We start from the raw sequence: 25,819 nt of genomic DNA, 5'->3' as shown, positions 1-25,819 counted from the left end.
GAGACCTTACAGGTCGAAACAGTGCGTGTACACACCCTGTCTGCAGCTCTCAAACTTATTTCAGTTTTCGATAGTTTACGAATTGTGTCCATAGCTTTGGCGACACGCATTACTGCGTCAAGATGATGAAAAGTCACGTGTTACTAAATTATATCAAACAAGATACGAAATAGCTTTTCATGCTTTAATTTGTGCACTAGACACAAGACATATGTATAATCCTATTTTCCTGTGCATCAATTTCACTCAAGTTTGTTAGAACAACTGCAGTATTCGACATGTTTTCTTACACTCCACAAAATGTTTATTCGAAGATCAAATTAATGAAATGGCGCCATGTCTTACTTTCACGTGTATCAGAAAGTCACTGTTGCACTCATCCATGAATCAAAAATGCAATAATGGTAAAGAAAAAACAGCAGCATACTCGGCTAAGCGCTAAATGGCTTGTTTAGCTATATACCGTATAATGGCAGTGGACAAGCGTTGGAAAGATTTGGAGCAGTTTTAAAAACGAGTCCCAACCGCGTTTGTTCGCAGTTTACATTTTTGAGTCCGTCATTACACTTAACCACAATGGGGTACCAGTGACTGTTAATTTACATACAAGAAAATAACCAAAGTATTTCTGTGCAGCTACAGTTTCAAGCAGGAACCGATCCGGGTGGAGTTTGCAAACGAAAATAGACAGCAACGTATTTCGGATAGTGTGTAAATCCACCTATTTGAAGGTAACGCATTGATTCGGTCTAATAATAGGCGATACTGAAGAAAAAAAAAAGGACACATGACACACAAACAAACAAAAACAACAAACGGGAAATCGGCTACTGGTAAGATTGAAGACGGGTAGGTGGCAAAAAAACGACAAAAATCGTACTGACAATTTCAAAATGCATTTACAATGACTTAAAAACTAACAAGTTCATTTAGTAATATGAAGAAATCATCTGAAGAAAAATAAAAGCAGGTGGGATGAAGACAGTCGTGGTTAATCCGTCACAGATTGATCCTGAAGAATTTGTTTTTTCATTCAAGTCCATCTTACAGAATTTTTGAAGTATTCTTGAAGTTGAAGTGGCACATTTATGCACAAAGACCAGGACACAGCGACATTACAAAATGTATGATACAAATCAAAAGATTACAACAAAAAGAATTTAATAACGCAGCTTGTCTAGTGGGGCGACAACCCGTTAACCAATACACCGTTGCAAGATGTATACTTTGTCTTTTACTGATGCCATTCGGATGCCATTGTCAATGGTGGCGTCACTGTGCGCTAATTAGACCCACGGATGCCGAAGAGTGTTCTTTGGTGCGCATGCGCAGATTCATAATTCCAGAATCTTCTCCGGTCATGTTATTTTGTCCAGTTGTTTCGGCAGAGGAGTGATCTAAGGTAAAAAAAACATCATCCTGTCACGTGCGAAATATTTGTCAATTTTTCCGTTCAAAACAGAAAGCAGATGTGAAGCAGGAAATTGCTGGGATATGTCCAGTTGTTCAGGATTGGGTAATAATTTGTTGACAAACATGACGTCGCGTCTTAAAAAGGTGCCGAGCATTGTAATATTGGGTCAAATCCACCAGGTGGCAGCACTTTCTACCTATTTATCTTCAGAAATAACAAACGGGTAGTGTTTAAGCGGGCAATACCCAAAGGCAAACCCATATAACTGGAAAAAAAACTAATTGGAATTCTTGTCCGGGTGACCTGGGTTTAAATCACCGTTCAGCAAAAAAGAAACGCCCGAGGTAGCAAGTTAAATATCGCAAGGCAAAAAGCACTTTTATGATTACCCCAACGTGAAACATGTTAAAATATTTTAAACTATTCTGTTAATTTGTTTCAGTATATCGCTTACCGCCTGATGATTGCTGTTTTCTCCAATCGTTGCTGTAGGTGGAGTAGGGTTGGCAGATGTTCGGTTGATTTGAGTAATCTGCAATGAGAGTTTACTTTAAATATCCAGTCCGACATGACATCTTAACCAGTAAATACAGATCACATTTTCATAGGCCATCGTTTTTTTGTCTAATCCTGGTGCTTACCGGTAGGGGTACCGTAGGTTGCCTGGTTCTGTGTCATAATTGGAGGTTGAGTTGCTCTTTGAACGTTCGCCGAAAAACTTCCCGCGGCCGTAGGCATCTGGTTATAAGGGGCGCTGTTATTGGGTGACATGGAACTTGATCCGAGCGAACTACATCCGGGACTTCCACTTGCGTCGCAGTTCTCACCTGTCATTAAGAAAGTGTGTAATCGATTTTGGTTGCTACAAAAGATGCAACAAAGAAGTTGTGCTAATAGCAATTGTATAGGTCATGCCGCATTGGGAAAATAATGGAATCGCAACAAAACGCAGGGGCATTGTTAGGTTGTGCAAGCGGTTCGCTGAAACGCCAAGTATAGAACCGGTGACTACCAGCAACAAGGTGAGGTGGTTTTGAGTTAGTACCGGTTATTGTGATTATATACATTCAAATAAAACAAGTGGAACAAAACGTGACTACCGTCAACCGAACGAAGAAAACGGATGTTAGTGAGGAAACAGAATGGAACGCTAATTGCATGCGGTGGGCTGTTCATTAAACAAAGGAAGGTGCCAAGTGTGCAACCGTAACGTGATGCCAGAGCACAATTAGAGCTCTACAACAGACGGGGGCGGGTTTGTAATTCGATTTCGGGGCCCGGGGGAAGCAGGAACTCGGGCCTTTCTCGGAAGTGGGCTGCAATGTGACGGGGACGCCCTGGCAGAGGATGCTATCGACTGTATGGTTTACAAGCAGTATTGGAACTTGGTTCACAGGAAAAAGAGGTCGGGAGGAACTAAATTAAAACACACTCCCGGGGAACGAAACAGGATAACAAACAGGAAATTCTCGGTCTCCCGCTGCTGTGCACTGGAAATTCGTGGTTTGCCGCAGCGCGTGAGGGTGATATGCGTGCTCATCCATGTGCGAAAGTCCCAGCAGGTGTAATTAGGTACCTGTTACTTGCAACCGCACCAGTGAAAATGTTTGGAGGACGTTATATGCGCGTCATTGCAGTTGCCAAAGCCGTTTGCGGCCTGCGGAACAACGCGCGGCGCTTAAACAACGGAAAGAAGGGGCGATTTCCGGAGCGTTCGAGTCAAATGATTTCTGGGGACCGGTGTATTTTTACTGCCACCAGGTCACAGATCAAATTTCAACAGGGAAAAAGTTTGAACTCTTGGATGGAAGAAAAAACGAGGGAAACCTTTAAACGTTTCTACATTAGTACGAATGCAATGCCAAACACAGGTCGCATGTGCGAAGCAATATAGCAATGCTTTTGTAATAAAACACAAACCTTGTCGCTTTAAAATTATGGCAATTTAGGCATCTAAATCTCTATCAGGATTTTAGTAGGCTAGGCTGACAGACGAATAGTCTTGCTTGTCCAGTTCTCAACTAACTGAACATTTAATCGAACATGTGCGTTTACTCTTACGATCGTGATGCACCTTGAACCACATGCAACAAAAGGCACCTGTTAACGGTTTATCGGACAGGTGTTCGTTTGTTTACTGCACCTGTTCCCTACGTTTACCGGAGCAAGCGGGGCATTTGTTGCTGGTGTTGAGCAACAAACAGTTTTTGGAAAAACAACCGCGACTTAAGTTCCTCTAATCCTCGCCGTTTTACGCGTCGCTAAGCGCTACCGGGGAAATATAACTACGAGGGCCTATCACGTAACGAAACACGTGCCTGGTGGTTTTCACGTTTCTGTGATGAAAGTTCTTGCTGCACCTGTGCAAACCTGACCTAAAACTGTTCCAAAAAAGGCGTGCGTAGAGGCCCATGATATTGACATAGTGTAAGGGAACAGGCATACGTGACCTCTTGGCACGGGATTGGAAAGAATTTTGCTTCTTTTCCATTACAATGACCACAATTTGTGGAGCTGGCATGCACATAAAAATACAATGCTTAAAAACATGATTGCAAAGACGCCCTTTAGGATTGTTTACATGCCACATGCACATGCTAAACCATGCCCCATGCACGACCGCCGCAGTACCTGTCGAGCGCGTCGTATGAGTAGGTGAATAGTGACCCGCTGATGACGTAGAAGTGACGTAATGATGATGGGGATGACGGTGACTCGGATCGGTGTATGCTTGATGGATCGGGCCGTGCAAGAAAGAGGGTACAGGGGGCAGAGGCAAATGATGAGCGGAAGAAAAAGCGGGGTCACCAGAATGTGAGCCGTATGCTCCATGTGGTGGGTTTGGGTGATAGTATGGAGCAGATGTTGGGTTAGGGTAAGGTTGTTCCGCTGTATATTCGTGGTAGGGACGAGGAGGCACCTGGGTGAGCTTTACTTGTGGTATTTGAAAGTTTGTCGTTGTGGATGAGTCGCTTTTCGGCATTGCCTTATACTGACCACCGAGCTGATGAACCCCGTCAGGACAATGTGGTTTACCGGGAACAGAGCCCTGACTATCAGGACCCGGGTAGTTCGGGGACCCCTGACGCGATCCGCCAGGTGGCGCCTTTGGTTTGGCCGGCTGCAGTGTGGTAAGTTGAACAGACTGCGGCGAGCGGCTGCCCATCGGAGAACTTTCTCGACTGGGAAGTTTACCAGGTTGCAAATGTTGTGGCGGGGATTTCGCTTTGGCTCCGTCGGACATGTTTCGGTCATGAGAGTGAGCCTTAGAATCAACTTCCTCCTTGACATTTACATTTTCATCACCGCTTCTAGCAGTTTCCATGGCTGTTTTTATGTGTATTATGTATGTGTGGTAATGTGTGAAAAATGACCGGGGTTTCATAACGGGTTTGGGTAAAGGATGAAAACAAACACAAACAAAATGATGTTACAGACAACATATATTGGTATTTGAGGATATTCGAATACGATTTACATCCATTAAAATGATACACACACACACACACACACACACACACACACACACACACACACACACACACACACACACACACACACACACACACACACACACACACACACACACACACACACACACACACACACACACACACACACACACACACACACACACACACACACACACACACACACACACACACACACACACACACACACACACACACACACACTCTGTATTTCTGTGCACTACTCATTAAACAGTTTACTCACAACGCTGAAATGTGCGTAAATGTATAAATCCATATGATTAAGTGGTTTCACAATTGCGCATAATATACAAATCGTGATGTTGCATTTGTTAGAGTAAATCATAGTTTCTTTAAAAATATTCCAATTGATAATAAATATGACAAGCAGTGAGACTGTTTTCATCAGTCAGCAAATTAAGAATCGACATATCGTAACTTTTAAAATGCCGTAAAAAATCAACTTCAACTGAAAGGTAGTCTAAGCGGATTCCAAACAACAAACTTGTTCTCAATTTCTCATACACATGTCATGCAACGAATTAGATATCGCACAACACCATTCGCAACCCACCTGCAGGGTAATTTGATGTTGCGCTTCCCGGACGTGGGAGTCCCAAATTCCCGCCCATCATACTGGGCGACGTCGATGTCGAGCGAACGTTGCACAGAGAATAGCCGCCATATTCCCCATTGAGCATTGTGTGCCCCTAATTTGTAAAGCATGAAATAGTAAATACGACAAGCTAAAATTATTAGAATTTCAATGAAACCTTTGGGCTGCAGCGGAATGTACAATATGTCGACACGATAAGGTAAAAAAACAAAGGTCTATTACAACTTATTTTGATGCATTTTGTACTGAAAAACCCATCTATTCATTTTAAAACCTTTTTTTATACAAAGAGCTGTCATCGTAGAATTTTAAGCCAAATACAAACAAAACCTCAACTGAATAAACCTATTTTAAGTACGTGGGAAATACTACTACACAAATTAAGTGATATATTTATTATCTACACAGTTGCGGGGGAAATCCAATATCCAACAACTTCACAGACGCGAAATTGTGGCGCAATTTGGTTCCAACGTTCGGTTGCAATGTCCCCAAGTCAGCCTTAATTCGCCAACATGGCACCGTGTAGCCAATGGGCTTAGCACTGTTGATGGTATTAAAGCGTCTCGCCCCGGCGCGTAGGAAAATTGCCTACGAAGAGCACAGCCCGGACGAGTCAGGTCGCCTATGATGAAAGGGCAGGCCGGGCTCATTGCGGCGTCCCTGGAAGCCGCTGGACGGTCATTACGAGCACATTTTGGGGTTGCTTACCTCGCAGTGAGCCCCCATTTTTGTAAAACCCGCGGGTTCAGGCGAGAGCCTCTGAGGCGGTAATAACAGTGTACGAGCGGGACGGCAAAAGGACGGCGTGGAGCGAACAATGCGCTCAGCTTTTTGGCCAGAAATGCATTCCACCGCTTCAGGCAGGTAAACAATGGGGTTCCGCGGGCGGATCTATCATCTAGTAAAAGCGCACGGTTTCGGAGCTGGGGTAGCTTGGTGCACGCGAGCTCACAAGGCCTTGGGGCGAGTTGGTTTATGTACTATGTAAACATAGTTGCCGCCTGCGCAAAGGGGTTTGGCCTCACCGGGATGCCTTGTTATGTACGACCGTTTTAGCAAGGAAAACGTGCCTTTGACTCACAGGCCTACAGCTAATGAGCAGATTAAACCAAAATTTAACCCTATCCAAACAGACCTTGAGAATTGTGTATACGCAGTAAATTAACCGACGGATGGATAGAGGGCGTACTGTATACGTTCGAAACATGGCGCTTGTGTGCTTATACCAATAACACGGCAACTATCGCGGCGACGAAATTACATGTAGTGCGGTTTGCCAGTCGAGGCCAAATGCTCTCCACGAGTGTTGACAGCGCACCTGCATCGCCTTGGATGGTGCCGACTGCAAAGCAATGATCGCAAAACAGAGGCCTAATATGACACCCTGTGGTACACCCTTCGTTCAAGAGAGATCAGGTACTGTGTCAACACATGTGTCGGTGCGCAGATTTTGCGGGGCTATGTTGGGTGCATGGAGTTTAATGAAGGTGGCTGAGACTGGCGTAGTTCATCAGCTTGAGAGCTCGAGAGCTTGTCAAACTGTGTTGACGGTTAAATCTACCTGAGGGGCCGACTTAGTTATTTTCGCAAGTATTCTGTAATACAGTAAGTTTTATAAATTGAAAAGGCAAGACTTTGCCATTGATCTCGAACGGGTTGTTTCGTATTGCAACACAAAACATCACAATTTAAACAACAGTGTTGTTGCCAAGGGTAACATGGGCGTTGCACATCGTTAAACTGTTTGTTTTTAGTAAATACGAAGACAGGATTCTCTGACGTCACCGCCCGCACTTTAAACTACTCGGCGTATAAGGGTATAATGTGGGGTTATTGACAGCAACCAGGGTCATTACTTGTTGTGGGTTAGTGAATACAGTTAAGGTTTACAGTTTCCTTTTTACTATGATAAAGATAAAAATAGTCAAATTTTAGGTATTTATGTTTATGGTATGGATCGAAATGCAATTTGAGCAGATATAGACTAAATCCACATTTTGGAATGAATACCAACACTTATACAACCCACCTTTCCTCCGGCGCCCATCATGTCCTTGCCGCCGTGTTGCTCCACCACAAAGGGGCGCAATGGGTGCGGCGGCTGTGAAGAGTGATGTTGCTGAATCACATCAACACCGTTGTGTGCTTGCTGGACGGGCAGAGGGGACGAAGAAGTTGGAGCAAATCGGTCCGGGTAACCGTTGGCTACAGGACGGTGGTTAAGGTCGACGGGCAAGTTTACCGCATATCCGTTCTCTGTCGAGCAAAGCAAGGTGTGATAAAAGGCGGGAACGGACGTCGGGCGTACAAAGGAAGCCCAGGTGTGGATATTGTCAACAAGGCGCAGTTGTGCTTCAACGTCCTGAGCAATTATATTTCAATCTTTGGTTGCCGCCTCTCGATGCCATAAACACAAGCTATATTTTCATGTGATCGTTCAAAGTTGTTTTAGGCAGCAAATTGTCTACCTCACACGGTGTTTACATAGGTAAAGTGGCGATTTCGTTTCCGCTACAATTTCAAAGAATATTTTTGGGGGTACCCAAGAACATATGTGAAGGAAAACCAAAGAGCTGCAAATAACATTATTTATGGCATAGTTTTTGGTGCAAGTCACCTCTGCGCCTGGTGTAGTGATGAGTGCGATATAAAGCAATACAGCATAGGAAACAAATTCACCATGTAACGTGTTTACATCTGATAGGTCGATTGTCGGCATTTAGTTTGTCTTTTAAACATACATGATGTAACAATGATTTGCAATTTCACAAAATTCGTAAAACTCCAAAAGTTACCAACTTTTCGCATATCACCTATCACCTTACGTCAGGTTAATTTCTAAAGATATATTTGATGCCTAAAGAAGCAAAACCGTAACCACATTTAGAAACAGACCAAATTGGAAATAACTGCCAAAAGGAGTGTACCGCATTTTCCACTCCATCGCCCAAGACTTAGTTTACCAAGAATAGCCTTAGTCATGTGAGTGTTTCGGACGAACCTTATCGGGACCTCGTTAGTTTACATCGCTGTTATGTTGGAATTAAACTGTTGGAAACACTGACGAGTTTCGTGTGTAATTTCTCCTCCGCTAAGTGCGGCTCTATTCTCATTTGGCGTCAGAGCGTACGTGCTTGTGAAAGGGCGTGTGCCTAAATGACAACAGTTTAAGGCTTTTGTGCAAGTGATTTACGAACAGTGGGAGATGTTGAAATACCCACGCCCACGCAGGGATTATCTAGTTGTGTATACGGTTCCGAATAATCGCTTAAGCATTCGGCGCAGGCGACTAACGCACGGTGGGAAAGGGGAGATTGTCCAACACAAAACGGTCGTGAAAGCGGGAGAAATCAGCGCCCAGTGATTACCCCGTAAACAAAAGCCATTGTGGGATTAGCCCACGGGCTAAAAATGATGCGCAGGGCGGTTTGGGACTGTGTTCGACGTACACAAGTGACTCAACCCTCGGAGGGAGGACGTCAGGACAGGAATGAGGACACTGCAAGTCGCACGGAATGAGGGACATGCGATCGCGTAACGAGGAGCCAAGACGCGGCCCCAAAACTGGGCCGATGGTATTTTTCGCCCTCGGGCCACTTTCATCAGGCGGCAATTTCCGCGCGTCGGACCCGGTAATTGCACGCAATTGGGGGGTTGCGTTTCGCTTTTGGGAGGGGGGGGGAATTGGAAAGGTATAAAAATGCGCTGACGCTCATCAGGTTGTGGTCGCTTCAAACACCTCTGTGTGATAATGGTAAGACGCTTTATTTTTACGCAAAACTACGTACAGTGCAACATTTTAATCCGTTTGCTTGTGCACAAAAAGGGTCATCTTATAACGAAGGGAATCGTTTATGATTTTGGAATAATATTCTGTTTCCAAAGGCCTAATTATAATTGCACCACTTACCAAACCTTTATAGCGTGGCACAACGTAATTTTCACCAAATCGGCCTGGTTAAGGACCTGAGATTGAATTTGGTCAGGTTTTACCTGGCAGTCACACGATATTGGCGATGACTAACCAGCACTTTTTGATTTGCTTTAAGGCTGCGGTTTCCTGTGTGGATATACTCAAAGCTAATATAAAGGAATTAAAGTCCGAAATGTTTGTAAATAGTTGTTTAAAAAATGGTGTACAGCCATAACAACTGCAGGAATGTTGGACATCTCGCGTGGTTTTCCGCAGTGCAAGTAAAACAATAATCCATAAAAAAGGACGTAGAAAATTACGAAAAATTTTCTATCTAATTGCCTCGGTCCACAGCAAGCACGTGCACTGCGCCAAGTCAAACACAGCAGTGCCGACCTTTTGCCCAGCTTTATAATGAGGTAATTGGGTATCTTCTGGAAAGCGAATCTTTGCGCAAACTAGCTAAGAAGTCTGAGGCGTTTGACCTCACATACCTGTTGGAGTTTACAAACGTAGCCAAGAAAACAAAGGGGCCCTGCATGGTTTTAAACAGGTGTCTGCGGTTGTTTGAGATAAGAAAAAAAAATCATTTCAGTTCTTTTAAGCAATCCGATACACTGCGGTGCAAAAATGCTGCTCGGCGAAACGCGATAGCTAGCACTTTGGGATGTCTGAAACGTCCCGTGCTGTGGGCAAAGGTTGTTGATTTTGTACCTCAAAAACTACGAACCAACGTGCAAATGTGCAAGGAATCGTTGTTTGGTTTCATTTGTCTGTGCGCGATAGTGTTGTGCATTCAGGTTATAATTCGATCTATGCTAGCAACGGATCTGTGTTGATAAATTCTAATGCGACACAAAACCTGAGGCCAAAACACCGCAACGCGTTAAGGATCACAACTGTATTACTATTGTCTAAGTTGCCTGTACTCGCAAAAACCAAAACGGAATAGTCATATCGCCACTAAATAAAACTTGCATCAGTACAGTCCCCCCTGCTTAAAGAAGCGTTAACAGCTTTTTCTCACCGTGTGAATGAGGGTACATCTGCATGGCGTGCGGAGGGTGGTTGGCAGTCGGACTGACGTGGGGGTGTTTGTAGTACATCGAGGGGTGACCGGCCACCTCCGATGACGTCACAGCTTGGATGGAAGGAGGAGGGGGGAGGGAATTTGGCGCCTGGAGCCCCAGGAGACCGTTGATGGTGTAGGAATTGCGGACGTCGTGTTCAACCATCATGGAAGTTGGAACGCAGGAGGAAGTCATTCCTGTTTATTATTATTTGTTTGTTTAGGGGTTGGAAAAACAAAAATATTCGAAATTTCAACGATTGCTGACAAGCAACTCGCAAAGTTAATGGGGATAGTTGACTTGCTTTTGTTACAACAGTCATAAATTTACAAATTATTTTGTAAAAACACACAACATCACAAGCATTTAATGTAGAACTCAATCAATAGGGAAAAATGTGATTTAAAAGAAGAATACGGTTGAAACAAAACACACTATACGTTTAACGATTTGAATATCAAGTTAATTCCCACGTAACCTCTCGTTTCAAAATATGGAACTTTTCAAGCATTTTGTCGTGAACGCCAACAGACACGATTCCATCACATCAATTCGAACTTAGTTTACCGCAGCATCACGAAAACAGTAGAACATGTCTTTCTACTTACCCAAACCAGGTTGCCCCATTCCCGCGGCGACGTGCGACAAGTGAGGGTGATTTTTCGCGTTTTCCGCCGCTTTGTTGCGCACGATCCTGAAAAGTTGAAATTAATCCAGTAAATCGGAGGGAAGAACACTACAGGATCCCATGTTGCACCCGCATGTATTAACATCGCCTGCGAAGCGTGTCGTGCGGATGTCTTGTTCGCTTTAGTTTGAAATCAGAGACGATGCATCAGTTTGACTTTTCGATGCGAAGGAAATACCAAAAGCACATTTCAGAACAAAATTTCGCCATTCCTTTTTTTTGATTTATTCGGATCCCTTCGACGGGGATAAATTTTGCAAAGCAAATTATTTTTTCTTGTAAGCGATATATAGAATAAACTTCAAACTGGATTAACAAGAGTAAACTCCAAAGTTGTTGACCAAGTTTACATGGTAAGTTATCTTTTACATGGGCGCCAGATAACATGGTTCTGTCGTTGTCCATGCTATTATTGTTCATATACCTGGTAGTTTAATATGCAAAATCGAACGATTTGGTTGACTGTCAATTTAACTCAATTTCTGGCAATTTTGCAGACATGCGTACGTCGCATGCCACTTCGATGATTCACGCGCCCACTGCGCCGCGTAAATGTTAACGTAAATACGAAGCGCTGCTTGGATTATGAGAAACGGAAAGACAGGTCGGCAGACATATCACGTACAAAACCCCTGCACCGGTAGGAATTCAACCCCCACGCAAAGACGACGTCTTCTAATGACTCCAAGGTGTCGAAGTATCAAGACGGTATTGGCCAGACGTGCGGTTGAAATTTTGGGTCCCTGTTTAAACGACCTTCAGTAAAGCGGTTTTTAGACCCGGTTTCTATTTTCGCTCGCGGATGATTCTGTGTTGAAATTACCTGCTATGACTCAAGCCGGAAAATTTGCGTGCGAATAGTGTACCCGGAATGTTGTGGGGGTTCCGAACCAAAGAAGTTAATGAGTCTTTTATGAGTACCTAGTGTAACCCAGTGTTTTGTCAATTTTTACTTTGGCAAAACACTATAGGGGAAAATTTCCATGCGAAACTGTTAATTTTCATTTTAAATCATGTTTATAACGTTACAAGACTAAAACAACGGTTTAGTTGAGCAAAACAGCTTCAAGGAAAAAAAGAGGGTCGAATGGCGAAATTATTTCATTTTACTTTAACATAAGCGTGGAATAAACTATCGTTTCGCACAGCATTGTTGTGTGACGCTTAACACTTTAAATAAGGCTTTTTATTGTTTGACTATTCAGAACATAAGTTGTTCGTTTCTGCCCAACAAAGAAATATTTTCCTGATATTCCTTTCCCACAAATGACTCAAACAAAATCCAGTCTCTTAGGCGGAAAATCGAATATCCCCACTTTTCTACCTTTCCACATTAATTCCAATCCGGGAGCGCCGGTGCTTGGGTGGCCCAAGGCGCCACAGGCCAGTCACAATCATTTTACCTAATGCTGTGGATTACCGTCAAAGCATCGGGACCGTTACTCTTCCCATACCGGGCTGCTACAATCGTATGTCATGGGAACATTAAATTTCCTCTGAATGACGATTGGGTAAACACAACAAATGTGTTAAACCTAACGGCGCCCAAATATTGGGATTTAGCGGCTTTCCGATGTAGGAAAGTAATCCAGCCAAGACACGCAAGTCACTGTTGTGCAGGATTGGAATACATTCATGATCTTGTTGTAGATAGTTTGGAAAGAAAGTTGAAGGCGCGTTCGAATATTTGGTAATATTTAGAGATTGGGTCTTTTCTTAAATAAGCTACCTGGGTATATTTAATGTTAACGGTTTAATGTCAGGGACATTAGTTGTGTTTGTCGTTTAAACCAACAAGAAAATCCATATCTGACCAAAACTCAATCCTAGAAATTTTTGTATATCAAGCTTGTCAATTTTATACGCAGGAAAGAAGCTTGGTTTACCAGAAAATTTAAATTTGAACTACGCATAGACCTCCAGCTATAAGGGTTAGCTTTCGAAATTGTTTTGCACAATAAAAACGAATGCGCCGTACAGACTTACAGACTTGCATCGGCGCAACAGAAATTACTACATGTGCAGTGATTTAGAAACTGTTTTTATATCGCCAGCCAATGAACGGCCACGTTCGAGTCATTGAAGATTCTGCGAACAGTTTGCATTTGTCACGACATGACAAAATCAATCCCAGGTGATTAACCGTCAAAGGATCGCCCCGTCCGTTTACATACATCACACAGCAATGTCACGAATCCGAGTCATTTATACATACGCCACCAACCTGTTAATTGAACTGACACTGGGCACGTTGTCATGGTCGCATATCTGTTCCCCAAGCAAACGGTCGCGAATTTCCCACGCGAACATGGTCGGGTTTTGCCGCTTGTATTCACATATCTTCTCGACCACTTTGGGTGTTGCAACTTTGGGTTTACTCCCTCCGATCACGCCCGGTCGTATGCTTCCGGTTTCGTAATATCTGGTAATTCAACACAAAGCATAAGCGCAATTCTTGCTTGCGAGCTAGGTTTTTAAGACGTGTTTTACGTTGCACAGTTTATGTTTTTAAAAAAATATGGACGAAACATTTACAGCATAAAAATGGATTAGCATTAAACTTTCCAACTAACAAAATGTTACTGCATTAATTAGCTTCTGTGGGTTAAAAATTGAAATGTACACATGCGAGTACATACTTAAATTGACGAATCAGCAAAAATTAAATAAAAATCCCCACTTCTAAAACAAAACAGTAGGACTACATTTGCATGACCCGATCAAACACACATAGGGAAACCAATTTGTGCAACTTATTTACATGAAACAAAGCTAACCTGGCCAAAATCTTGCTCACACAGCCGTGGGAGACGCGCAATTGCCGCGCGATGTCGCAAGGGCGCACACCGTGATGGGCTTGGTCGACGATCTGCTGTCGTATTTGGTCTGGAAGAGGTCTTCCATTGACATAGACACCGCCTAACTGGTTGATTCCACCGTGTCCTGTAATAATAAGAATACATATACATCATATTAGTATGAACGTAATTGAAGATAAAATGGTCGAAAATACATATCAGCAATGTATTCAAAATGCTCCATCAGGTCGACAAATGCAACGAAAATTTATATGACGTTTGCTGCATAGTAAATAGGTTAAACAAATTTGGGTGCCTCAAGCTCAAAGGCTTTAACATTCAACACCACAATATTGTAACAAGATATGCAGCAATTTTAGAAGACGTCACATCATGAACCCGCCAGCAATTTTTCCCTTGAAAAAAAACACACAAAGCATCGGTTTAAAGAAAAATGCGCTAAAACCAGAATGTTCATTACTGCAGCATTTTCGCTGGATTACAGGGATCGGCGGCCTGGCGTTAACAGGCGGCGTCTTACCAGCTCCGGGGCCTCGGATTGGGTGTTGTCGCAAAAACACGACCCCGGAGGGCCCCGGGGCATCCGCGCTCGGGCCCAACACAATGCGCCCATTGTTCGTTAGGATGTGACAAAAGGGAGCGCAATTTTGGTCGGAAAATCGAGGGAGGATTGGGCGACAGCATGATGGGTGCAGGGTAACCCAGCTTGGTTGATAGACGGGCGGTTAATCATTGGGAACCTGGGCTCGTTTTCTCTGACGCCAAACAAACCGTAAGGGTTTCTCCGGTGTAATAGCCTTGGATGTGAGCATGCGGTCGATCAGCACAATGTGTTGATTTGGCTTTAACTTTGGGGGTTTTGTACATCATGCGAATTTGCCGAACATTCTCGTGTAATGTTGATGTAGAAACATAGCAAGGATTTTTCTTCAATTTAAAAAACAAACAAGAAATTCGTCAATTTAGATTTAAGACCCCGTGTGGTAATATATATCTGTTAGTTCCGGATGAAATGCCCGGCAGTTGATTGGTATTTTAGACAATAACTGTGCGGCAGTCAACATAAAGAATTAACGAACAAACTACGATAATTTTTTATCCTTCACTGCCTTTCACAGAAATATTTCAAAACCGGTAAGGATGTTTCTAAATACCCCACCATGCAAACTTCTTATATGAACCTTTTGCTTTCCAATCGGTTTAAACAAAAAACGCCGTAATTTTTTTCAAATTATTTCGTTTATTTTATTCACGTTGCGACCAAATGCTCTTTTCAAATCAGTCCTAAAAGTGTCATATAGCTTGTGCAAAATTGGGTTTAGTAAGTCAACTACTAATAGATACCAACTAAGGGTGGGTAAATTTGGGGGTGAAACAAAATGGCGGATATACCTCTCGTGGAGTTTAGGCTCTCTAGTTTCGGAAACCAACGTAAATCCTCGGCTTTCCTACAGTTTTCGCACTTGCACAATTTGTGGGAATAGAGACAACAAATTTCGCTACAGAGAGAGAACTACATCATTTATTTCAGGGAAACGAATATTTTTTAAATTTTGCCTCGACCGCTATGGTTCAAAAATATCATTCAACCAAACGCAGCCTAAGAAAAGAAATTAGGATTTAGACCTGGTTTTCAACAATTTTTGATATAGAAAAAAATAAGTAGCACAATAGAAAAAAAGGGCGTCGCAGTTTTGCATTTAATTTGTAAATAACTGTGACAGCAGCAAAGAAACATTTAAAAATACTGTTTTTCTACGAAAATGCGACTGCATTTATTTTGTTGTGTAACTAACTAATACAGCAAATACAGCAGTGTCATTGTCTTCTTTACACAAAACAAAAATGCATGTCAAATACTTTTCCACTAATCATGAAAATACAGAATGAATTAAACTTCAATTTAAAAGTAGAGTGTGATCTTAAATTTAATGTTTTTTTGTCCCACAACCGCATTTAAGGACATTTATTCACACGACAAGAGTTATTGTAGGCCTAAAACAGTCCCAGTCAAGGTTCACTGCAAAAATTCTCCCACGCTGTCGGTCCGCGAGGGTTGATATCCGTGAAGTCACGCGCGAGCGCAATTGGGCGCCCGTGCGTTCGGCGATGCTCAATTTAATTTGGCGAAACAGCTAAGCCACGTTCAAAAACAAGGTACCCATGACAGCAGAAGCGAGCGCTTGGGACGACAGGCGCTCATTTATTCGAAAGTTGTCTGTTGGAGCTGTATGGGCGGCCCTTTTCCGCTACACGCTGGCGCGATTCCGTCGTTCGCACCTCAACGCGCACGTCGGCACTCCTGTACAATCTAATGCGTTGTCTATCTTTCCACCTTGCTGACCTCGGGGAAAGGGAGTCTTCGCTACGCTACATCAACACAACAACCGAAGCCATAAAACCATAAATGTCAACATTGGGAGAAATAACTATCTTGCTTGGTTTTCCCAGGCATCCGACTCCGTATCCCGTTTGGTTTGATGCAGCCATTTGACAATCGGTTTATCGAGCAAATTATCATACAATCATTGATTTTCATGTTCACTAACAGTCCTGAAACAAAATAAACTGATTTGACTCAGACGTGAGATTGAGCATAGGCCCCCAACACGAATTCAGTCCACACTAATCATACGGTCGATGAGGGATTAGCCACGTGTATTTGAGTACGCCTTTACACATCAAAGTGTCCGCGTGTATATAACGGGGTCCCGGTTGCCTCCTCGTTCGTCAACGCGACAAGAATGGCAGCAAATTAACCGCCAAGTACTGAACTTTCCATGTCGATGCATTCGACTTCATTCGTTGAATTAGCAAGACAGCGGGCGTACGGCCATTGTTGCTTTGTTCCGACTCCCACAACCAGTTCGGCTTGGCTAGAGGAGCGTGCCAACGTGGCTAATTCAATACGTTGCGTCGATTTGGTTCGTCAAACGTTACAATCAAATTTTTACGCTTTGTGGTATGCGTGCGTCCCCTTTTAAAGCGTCAAGACAAATAGCCCAGATTTCGAAAAATGTTTTAAAAACTGACGTAAACCTACTGATGCACTGAAAATACACAATCACAGTTAGAAACATGACTTCAACAAAAAACTAAAATCAAAGTAAAGGAGCATTAAAAACTGTAAAATAGAGTTGGCAACAGAGCAATTGGTTACATTCAAAAGCCATATGGTTTGCATGAATTTAATACAGTTATTTCGATATATATATATATAAGATACCCTGTTGGAGGGCGCTTAGCAAGGATACAAGATCCGCAACTAGAATATTCAGTTTAACAACTAGTTCACACAAAAAAAATATATATCAATGATGTTCTTGCATCGCCATGCGGATAATTTACGAAAAAATAGAGCGTACTTTTACAGGAAATAGGAGTCAAGTCTCCTGGGTGTATTCAGCACCGGGACACCCCGCCGTTAGCAGGACACCGCGCTCTGATTATCCGCCTAATTCGATTGCATGGGAGAACCCGATTAATCGCGGCGATTTTGAACAATCAGACCGGCAAGTTCTCGACTTTTTGCTGTTGACGATTTTTTAAACGACCAAATCGACAACAAATGTGCTGGTATTTAAAATATATACGTGCAACAAATATATACATAAAAATGTTATATTTATAGTCATGATAATAAATCCATGTACAGTCCCAAAATATACCTTTTATACTGCAGCTGATGAGCTGCGAAGCATAACTGCCCAAAAACACACGAATATGGAGGTAGAAAGAAATTTACTTGCAAAATCTATGTGGCTAATATCTTTCCAAAACACGAATTAACAATACGAAACCCGGTACGATCATAGAGCTCCTTGATTTGGGGAGCACGGACGACATACTGTAGGTGGCTCAAGGTCAAACCGCAACAAACGCAGGTGCCATCTTCTTTTAAAGAAGTAGTTCTATAACAGTTTTCTCGAACACAAGACGCGGGAAGGACCAAAAGACTCGCGAGTGCTTCCGAGTGGCCACCACTTGGTCACGACTGTTGAGCCATGTATGGATCCCCGGTATTTGTAGTTTACTATGTCAAGGGCATATGGCCCTTCAGGTAAAGCGAGCTTGTCATTTCACTTACGCGTGCCGGTTTGTGAGGTTATGCGATCAAGTGCGATGCGAGTTTTTTTGTGTTGTAAGGACCCTTGGAATGAGATTCGCACCTTTTGAGAAGTTTGGCGTTGACAACAAGACTATGTAGGTGTCGGTTGCCTTGGAGGCAAGCTGTTGGAAAGTGTAAGAGTAATTGTCGCCCCCAATACGCTTTATAGTGTAACAGAATTTGTAAGTTTAGCCATAACTGCATGTGGGTACGGTTAAAACTACCGAAAGTCATTGTTTTAACGCGTTCTTTGACACACAACATACCTGGACGCCATAGACATTTGGAGGATTTCTTTTCCCTTTCAACAGACGCTCATGAAAAAAATTTCTCAGTAGAAAAACTCAATATTACACTGGCTTATTCGTATTTGCGAGAATGTGCGAGTCATTTCGTGAAAACCATTGGTATCTTCCATATAACATCTGAAGAAGGGGTGTGCGAAGGTAATGGGTGGTGCGGGCTTGGTACAAGTGCGGCTTGGGGAAACAAAGGCGTTCCACTTTCTGTGGTTAGAATCACAAGCGAGCACCGCACGAGAAAATTACTCGAGCGCCGACGGGTTCCTATATACACACATTGCGTATTCGATGTTCTCTGTGATAGAATCCTTCTCGTCAGTAATAGCATCGTGGGGGTGATTTTAGTTCAGATGGAGTTGGAAAAATTCGGTAAAGTGCAGGTCTAGAGACGCTGAGGCTTTTAGAGACCTTTAATACAGTCTCAGTATCAGACATTTTGTCTCATTTCTGGGAAATCCTGCGCACAACAATTAATCAAACACTGTCCAGTTTTTTTGGGAAGATTTATTTTGTTTTAATCGGCAAATTTTTGCGCACGTTATACCCCTTTTTCACATACGCGAATTTGCTTCTAATGCCTTATGTCACATCAAATTTGAAGTAATTCCCCGCTCGGCGTATTGTACATGATTCATATAACAAACATGAAAAACAATGAAAGGTTGCAACAAAGTTACGGCAATAAAGAAAACCACCACTATTATCATTGAATTATACAACAAAGATTTTAGTTATTCTCACACTAAAATGGCAAATCGCGAACGTGATACGTCATATCGTTCACATATTCGTAGGTCACAAGTCGCGAAGACGACGAGCGAAAAACAATAGCCAAGGACTTCCTGGGCGGGAAACGATGGAAGGGACGCATTATGAGCGCTGTCCAAACATGTTTGTACAGTGAAAGCGACGAGAGTCGTTCACACCTGCGCGGCACGCACATGCGTGTGGGGAAGGTGCTGACTTGGGCCCTGGGAGACGTTTATTTTTTGAACCGAGGGGTCCTTACGTTACTCGCCGCTCTCTATGTTTACCATTAAAAGAAGAGCAATGCGTCACTGACTTGTTGGAATAATTGGACTTTTCACAAAAGTAAAATTTACGCCCAATTTTGACGCATATTGATTACGGTCAAAACCAATTGGCTGCTTTCGTTTCTATACAAAATAAACAAAACAGTAATTTCGTATTTCGCCTCTGATCAAGGCGCATTGCGGAAAGACATTAAACCTTCGAAAGATTTTAAAAAGTTGTCTCAGTGAGCCGTTTTCCTGTGGATCCATACAGTTTCATGAGTTTGGTTTGTTTATTGCTCTCGAAAATTGCGTCATAATAAATACCTAACTGGAACATCTTTTATAGGTTTTAGTCAATGGTTCTGCTTTCACAGTAGAAAGCTTCGAACTGGCTGAGAAATTGAGAAACTCCAGTTTAGAATCCCGAAAACAACAAGCACCCATTTTAGCACCACGATCGACAGAAGTAATTTGAGAGCCCAAAATCTTGCAAACATAGCGAGCAATAAAGTGACCGCAAAATCATTACTTGGGAAAACAACGCAAAAGGGTAGGCTGGCGTGATAGATTGGACTGGAGGGAATTGTTGTTTCAACGGGTATAAATGTTTTCGCGAATACATCTCGCTTTTTGACAGAGTCTATATAACGACGAGTCATTCAATTATCATCCCTTGTACATTGCCAGCTGGGCTTCCTTTTTAAACAAAGCTTCAAAAGATGCATGCTTTTTTATGTGTGTGCATCAAGACATATCGAAAGCTATGTCGATTCATTAAAAGTTGATCGAGATGAAACCGATTACGCAAGTTGCACATGGTTGTCTTTTGCAGCGAGTTGCAGCGCAACAATTCAAAAGCAAAAGAAATTATCGTTATTCCTAAAAATTATTCCAGTTTTAGGCGCAAGAGCTTCAAAAGCTTCCGAACAAACTTGTGCGTCAATCCCGCAAGTAAACAAAATAGACCAAGTCCGACTAATTCGTTTCAACCCCGCAGAAGACCCTCTACATATTTCGTAATACGGTTTCCCCTGACGTCTCCGCGCACCCATCAGTTGGCCTAAAATGAGACATTTTGGCAACAAGGGAGCCACATATCTTTCCGGAGACCAAAACCTGGCTCTGAAAATTTGTCTTGAGTAAGCTGATCGCAGTGAGTAGGCTTAATTTGGCACTGGGGCGAATGGCGACATTACCTCGTGCTCAACAACGCGAAAAATGCGGCGTCGATTTCGACAATTACACAATTGGAATTTTTAATCTTACATATCGCGGGTAAAACCGAAAAAAATCCCCAACGTCGTTGCGTAGTTTACTCGGCAAGATTTTCACCAGAGGCGCAAGATGTCCATTTGGAGGATAAAGGACCTTCCTGGTGCTGTCATAGTTACAATTTCCATTAGTTTTAAACTATTCAATCAATTCATGTGTCTAAGAGAGCTTCCGAAACACAAACAATTGCCACCGTAACACGACCTTAAACCAGAGGTCTATCATATGTGATCATAATAACTCTATGACACATTTATAAAAATCTTTACACTATTTACAGTATGCAGACAGGGGCCACCACCCCCACACAGCTTCTTTGATTATATTAAGGGAATTTTGCGTACGAAATAACGCCTCTTGTCAGGCAAACAGACAACCACAGGCGCCCGATGGGTGAGTGGGACACTTTTCTTCTCTTTATGTCACTCAGACAAAAGCCGCGACCGCCAAGTGGTAAAATTGGACTTGACCTACACTTGAAACAAACCACCATTATAATAGAAAGATGCCTTGCCTTCTGCCAGGCTCAGAGGTGATTTGATCAACGCTTTGTGAACAGATATAAGCATGGAGGATACACTTAGGGGGCAACGTAGTAAGTGAAAAACAAGCGGTTTCCTTACTTTGATCATTTCGGGGATCTTGTAAGATGGTGTTTAGAGAACGTTTCATGGCAAAGTCTATCTTACAAACAAATGTGTTGTAACAAGTATGTTCTTGTAACGGTATGGAGCAGTTTTGGGCCATTGTGTGTTGCATATATACCCATCATCCGCCATTAAGCACCATCTTATGCAGTTGGGAAATATTACCGTATTCTCGAAAATCCATCCAATTAACAACAAACGTTGATTTCAATCACAATGCAAAACTGTACGCAGAAAACATCGCCGCTACAACTAACATCCAACCTAAACCCAAGTTTAAGTAATTTGCACGGAAGCTCATTGAATCGGTGTCTCCGGCGATAATCAGCTAATTAGGCTTTGTCCCACGGTGCGCTGAGTGTCTCCCAGCAAGGGATCGATAAACACTTAATGTACGGCAGCGCTATTATGTCGCCTGGCAAGAGTTGCAAAGCCCGAATAGATACACTTCCCATGTAGCGGGCCTACGTCTTCCAGCGCTTTCCATTGTTCCGGCGACACTCCGGTTTGACCCCGGGCCGCTCAATGGTTTACTGAAGTAAGCCTTCGCGACACTTTCAACTGGTTAGGAGTTGAGGTCAATGCGTGGATTTTAACATCTTAACAGCGTCTAAATCAACGCACCAGGCCAACACAAAAATGCAAACCAGGGGATTTAAACACACGCCTTCCTTAAACGCATGAAGGTATTCACAATAAATGCTGTTTGAAAAATGTGGGAAAGTTGTAGAATTTGTTTAAAGCAGTTGACATTATCATGGAAAAATCTGTGCCATTGCCATGCTGGTACATTTTGACCCGCAAATGGACAGAACTTCGCTTTGGAAACATTTCATTATGTTTTTATGCTTGTTTAAAGTTGTTTTTGGTGCTCCTTTGTTCAGTTATGTGGTGGTTAATTGGAAGGCGTTTTCCAAATTGCCAAAACAGGATGACGCCTTTTTTACTTAATTTTAAAACAAACGCAAATGTCTTGAAAAATGTCATCGATCCCACGGTGTTGCCCCAATTCCAAACCGTCCCCTGAAATTGGCTAATTTCCCGCGGAAACTAACAACCGAGAAACTGGTTGAAATGGAGACCGAACGGTGGCAGTAAAAACGCAACAACTGCGGGATGCCGGGAAAGATGACACTCCCTCATTTACGCCGGAGAAAAAAACTCATGTTACCCTTTCGCTGACCGATTTAAAACCCCGTTTATAACGAACGTTTCATTTCGGTTTAATGTTTCCGCAAATAGGAGGACGACGCCACGCTCGTACCAACCACTGGGACAACAACAAGGACGAGCCATTTCCTCCACGTGACGTCACGGCCTCGTTGGGTCACCTGACGTGCGACGTCGGTTTTGGGTTGCGTTGTTTACGTCACCTGGGGATGACCCGTTCGTCGAGGTTTTAGTTTTTTCTCTGCGCATAGCTAAGCGGTGGTAATAGTTGTTGCTCACCGTCGACTGACGTCATAAAGACGGATTTTTTTGTCCGTGCCGCTTTGTTCTCGGGTTTGCGGGGGATAATTAGAGGTGATAAGAGGCGCGATCCATGCACTTAGTTTCAAAAAACAGTCGTGTAAACTGTTTTAAACTACCTATGATCAGGTTGTTCAGTGGGTTTTGCCTTCTGCCTCACGGTCCCGACGCCTTTCGATGTTGTGCCATCTGATCACATGACAATGCAGTTTTCAGATTAATAAAAAAATACTACTTTTACCAGTCAGGCAGACATTGAGAGACCACAATGACTAAGCGGAGTTTTTTTTGCAAAAACACAGACAAAAATTGGCGCACACAAATTACCTACAGCCGTAAAGTTTGCGACCATCTCGACACGTAAGAAAACCCCAGTGAATCGGTAAAATTGCTCGGGAGTCTAGGCCAAAGGCCTATTGGTCTAATCCAATAAATTGCTTCGTTCGCCTGCACCGTACGGACCACACACGCGCTCAATAGCTTTTGCACTTAACGGGGCGACCTTATATGGCCCCCTGCTTGTTTTAGGGTTCAAGAAAATACATGCGCGCATAAGACGAGATGGTGGTTGCATTAACCAATGTTCAACAAGAGATCCTGAAATTGCATTACAACTGGGTAGTTGCAACATGAACAAACCGAGCCTTATCCATCACTCAAATGTTTAGCAGTCAGCCCGAATCGCTGTTTTTAATACCATTCACAAGGACAATATGACCCAACGGAAGGTCGCCCTGCTGGAGTTCTATTGGGTGGGCGTTTCTTGCAGTTTCTCGCAGTTTCAAAAGTTGCAACTGAACCCATCATTAAACAAACCCATTATACACATGGGTTCAGTAGGTGTAAGAAAATAAAAAGCATTTTTGTATCAATATCGGACAATCAGCAAATATATCCCAATGCAAAGCCTTTTCGGAACACAACTTGTCTCAAATTTCTTGGACAATCACTCATTTTACACCGCTGAGTAATAATCCATGATTTGCCTCAAGCATAATTACGTCACTCAAAATATGCAGGTCGTTACACCACACGTTAACGTACGATATGATCACGACCAAGTATTTGACGTTGAAATATGACATTACCGCATGAAACAATTTGCGTAGCGAGTGGGGCAGTAGCGCTAAGGACGTACGCACTGTACGGGCAATAAACAGCGTGCTGCACAGCTTATACGCCTGTGTAGTCAAGTCACATCTTAAGTATGGGTGGGTCAGGGAGAGGATGGTGCTTGAGCTACGAGAGAGCAGCGCTCCAAGGTAAGCGAGTATAAAATCTGAATCGTGGGTGATAATTTTACGAATATCATCTTCAGGGTTGGGATCCCGCGCAATAAACAACGCGACGCGATGGGAGGCTGTGTGTTAAATTTACTCTTCAAAACACAAAATTGCACAACGGTATGAAACTTGTGTTATAATCAATATTCTAAAACTGTTTTTCAAACATTCTTCACTGATAGCAAAATGGAGTATACAAAACTTGTTGATGCGAATGCCCGTTAAAAACGCGCGAAGGAATTTTTGTGAACCCTAACTATGTTTGCATTTTTAATTTCGCCCAACCAAGTGATTGAAGTTAAAACATCAATCAAACATTCAAATACACGTGTGTCAATACCCATAGGGCCAGCTTTAACAAACGTTGCTAAACGCACACGCTATTTTGCGAAGCAATGCACACGGCTCAAGCAGCAGAAAAACCTCACCCAAGATTCACGCGTACCGAGCTGCGTGCAGCAGCGCGTCGCGCAAGCTGATGAAACTGGGCGGCGTGTGGAGTGTGGAATTGCGGTGGCGTCCCTGGAGAGCTGCGTTTGCGATTTTGATCGACACCTAATTAGTCTTTGACAAGCTAAACGGAAATCGTTAAAAAGTAAACGCGCGTCACATGTAAGCGACATACGCAATTTTGTTTGGTATTAAAGTACCGATGGTATAATTGCAACAGGAGCGCTGTTGTGAACCACGTCATTCAAATCGCTACCCTCGTTTTGAACTGTGTTATACGTGAAAAACGATATGCGGTCGCCGCTTAAATGTTCGTTTTTTGAATCTGTATATGGGATGAAAATATTTATGTAAATACCAAATACGTCCAAATGTGAACCAATGTGTGCTGAAAGGAGGGTACACATAAAATTTCACAATAATAACTTTGAATATCTTATAGCATATTTTAAATCCGTTTCTAATCAAATCAATTTAAAAAAATGGCGGCAAGCGCTGGCGCTCAGAAAGCGAAGGCTAAGCACTCCCTGTAGGCCTATTAAGGGGAAGCAATTATTTGTTGCCTTTCGACACATAAAAGGCAATTATCGTAGCGGTATAGGCGAGGAAGGGCAAATCAATTTGATTTTCAAGCCTTTTGTCCGCTAACCAAAGTCAATCGGGTGAAATCGACCTGACCGCTGCAAACGAACCCTGCTGTGCCGGCGTTTCAAAACGTTCACGTCCGTCAACAACAGATACATTTTGCTTCTAAACACTGATATCCTTAAGCTAGCATAGTTTACACTCTCAAGGAAAATTCAAAAACTCAAAAAACAAAAAAGATTCAGTTTAAAGATGTTTAACACTTGTCTTTTCTAATATAGCTAAAATATTAATATCCTCGTGCAATGACTGACACCCATACAACACGTTTTAGTTTGCAATAGTTGCAACCAAACACTTAACACTACCCAAACACATAAGTTCTTTTTGTACAAAAAATTACGAATGAAAAAGAAAACAAAAAAGAAAGCTTACCTGATCTCGTGTGTGACAGGGTGGTCATCGAAGGCGAAGATCCAACCCCACCAACGAAAGGATGCCCCATGTTTGAATGTCCCACCGTCATCGCAGCACCCCAATTCATTGCTCAACTATCCGCAGACTAAAGATGTTGACGCTCAGTCCCAGTTCACTCGTAAAAGTCTGTGTAAGTTTTGAAATCGCACGGGGATTGCTGACTTGGATTATAAAATCGCTTGCTATTGTTTTACT

At 42.8% G+C, this 25,819-nt stretch overlaps 1 protein-coding gene across 1 annotated transcript; it reads right to left on the bottom strand.

Moving 5' to 3' along the window:
- Positions 1-289: 289 nt before the first annotated feature.
- LOC145894068 (uncharacterized) lies at positions 290-25,819 on the bottom strand. Its single transcript, XM_082982508.1, has 11 exons — positions 25,583-25,819; positions 13,973-14,138; positions 13,420-13,617; positions 11,116-11,201; positions 10,465-10,704; positions 7,554-7,780; positions 5,480-5,615; positions 4,046-4,741; positions 2,056-2,241; positions 1,869-1,946; positions 290-1,397 (listed from the first exon to the last, which is right to left on the bottom strand). The coding sequence occupies exons 1-11, from the start codon at positions 25,689-25,691 to the stop codon at positions 1,273-1,275; spliced, it is 2,247 nt and encodes a 748-aa protein (XP_082838634.1). The 5' UTR covers positions 25,692-25,819; the 3' UTR covers positions 290-1,272.

The sequence above is a fragment of the Ascidia mentula genome, chromosome 3, assembly GCF_947561715.1.
Source record: "Ascidia mentula chromosome 3, kaAscMent1.1, whole genome shotgun sequence".
In the NCBI taxonomy this organism is placed as follows: Eukaryota; Metazoa; Chordata; class Ascidiacea; order Phlebobranchia; family Ascidiidae; genus Ascidia; species Ascidia mentula.
Note: the sequence above shows the minus strand (reverse complement) of the source record. Positions and strands in the feature narration are given on the sequence as shown.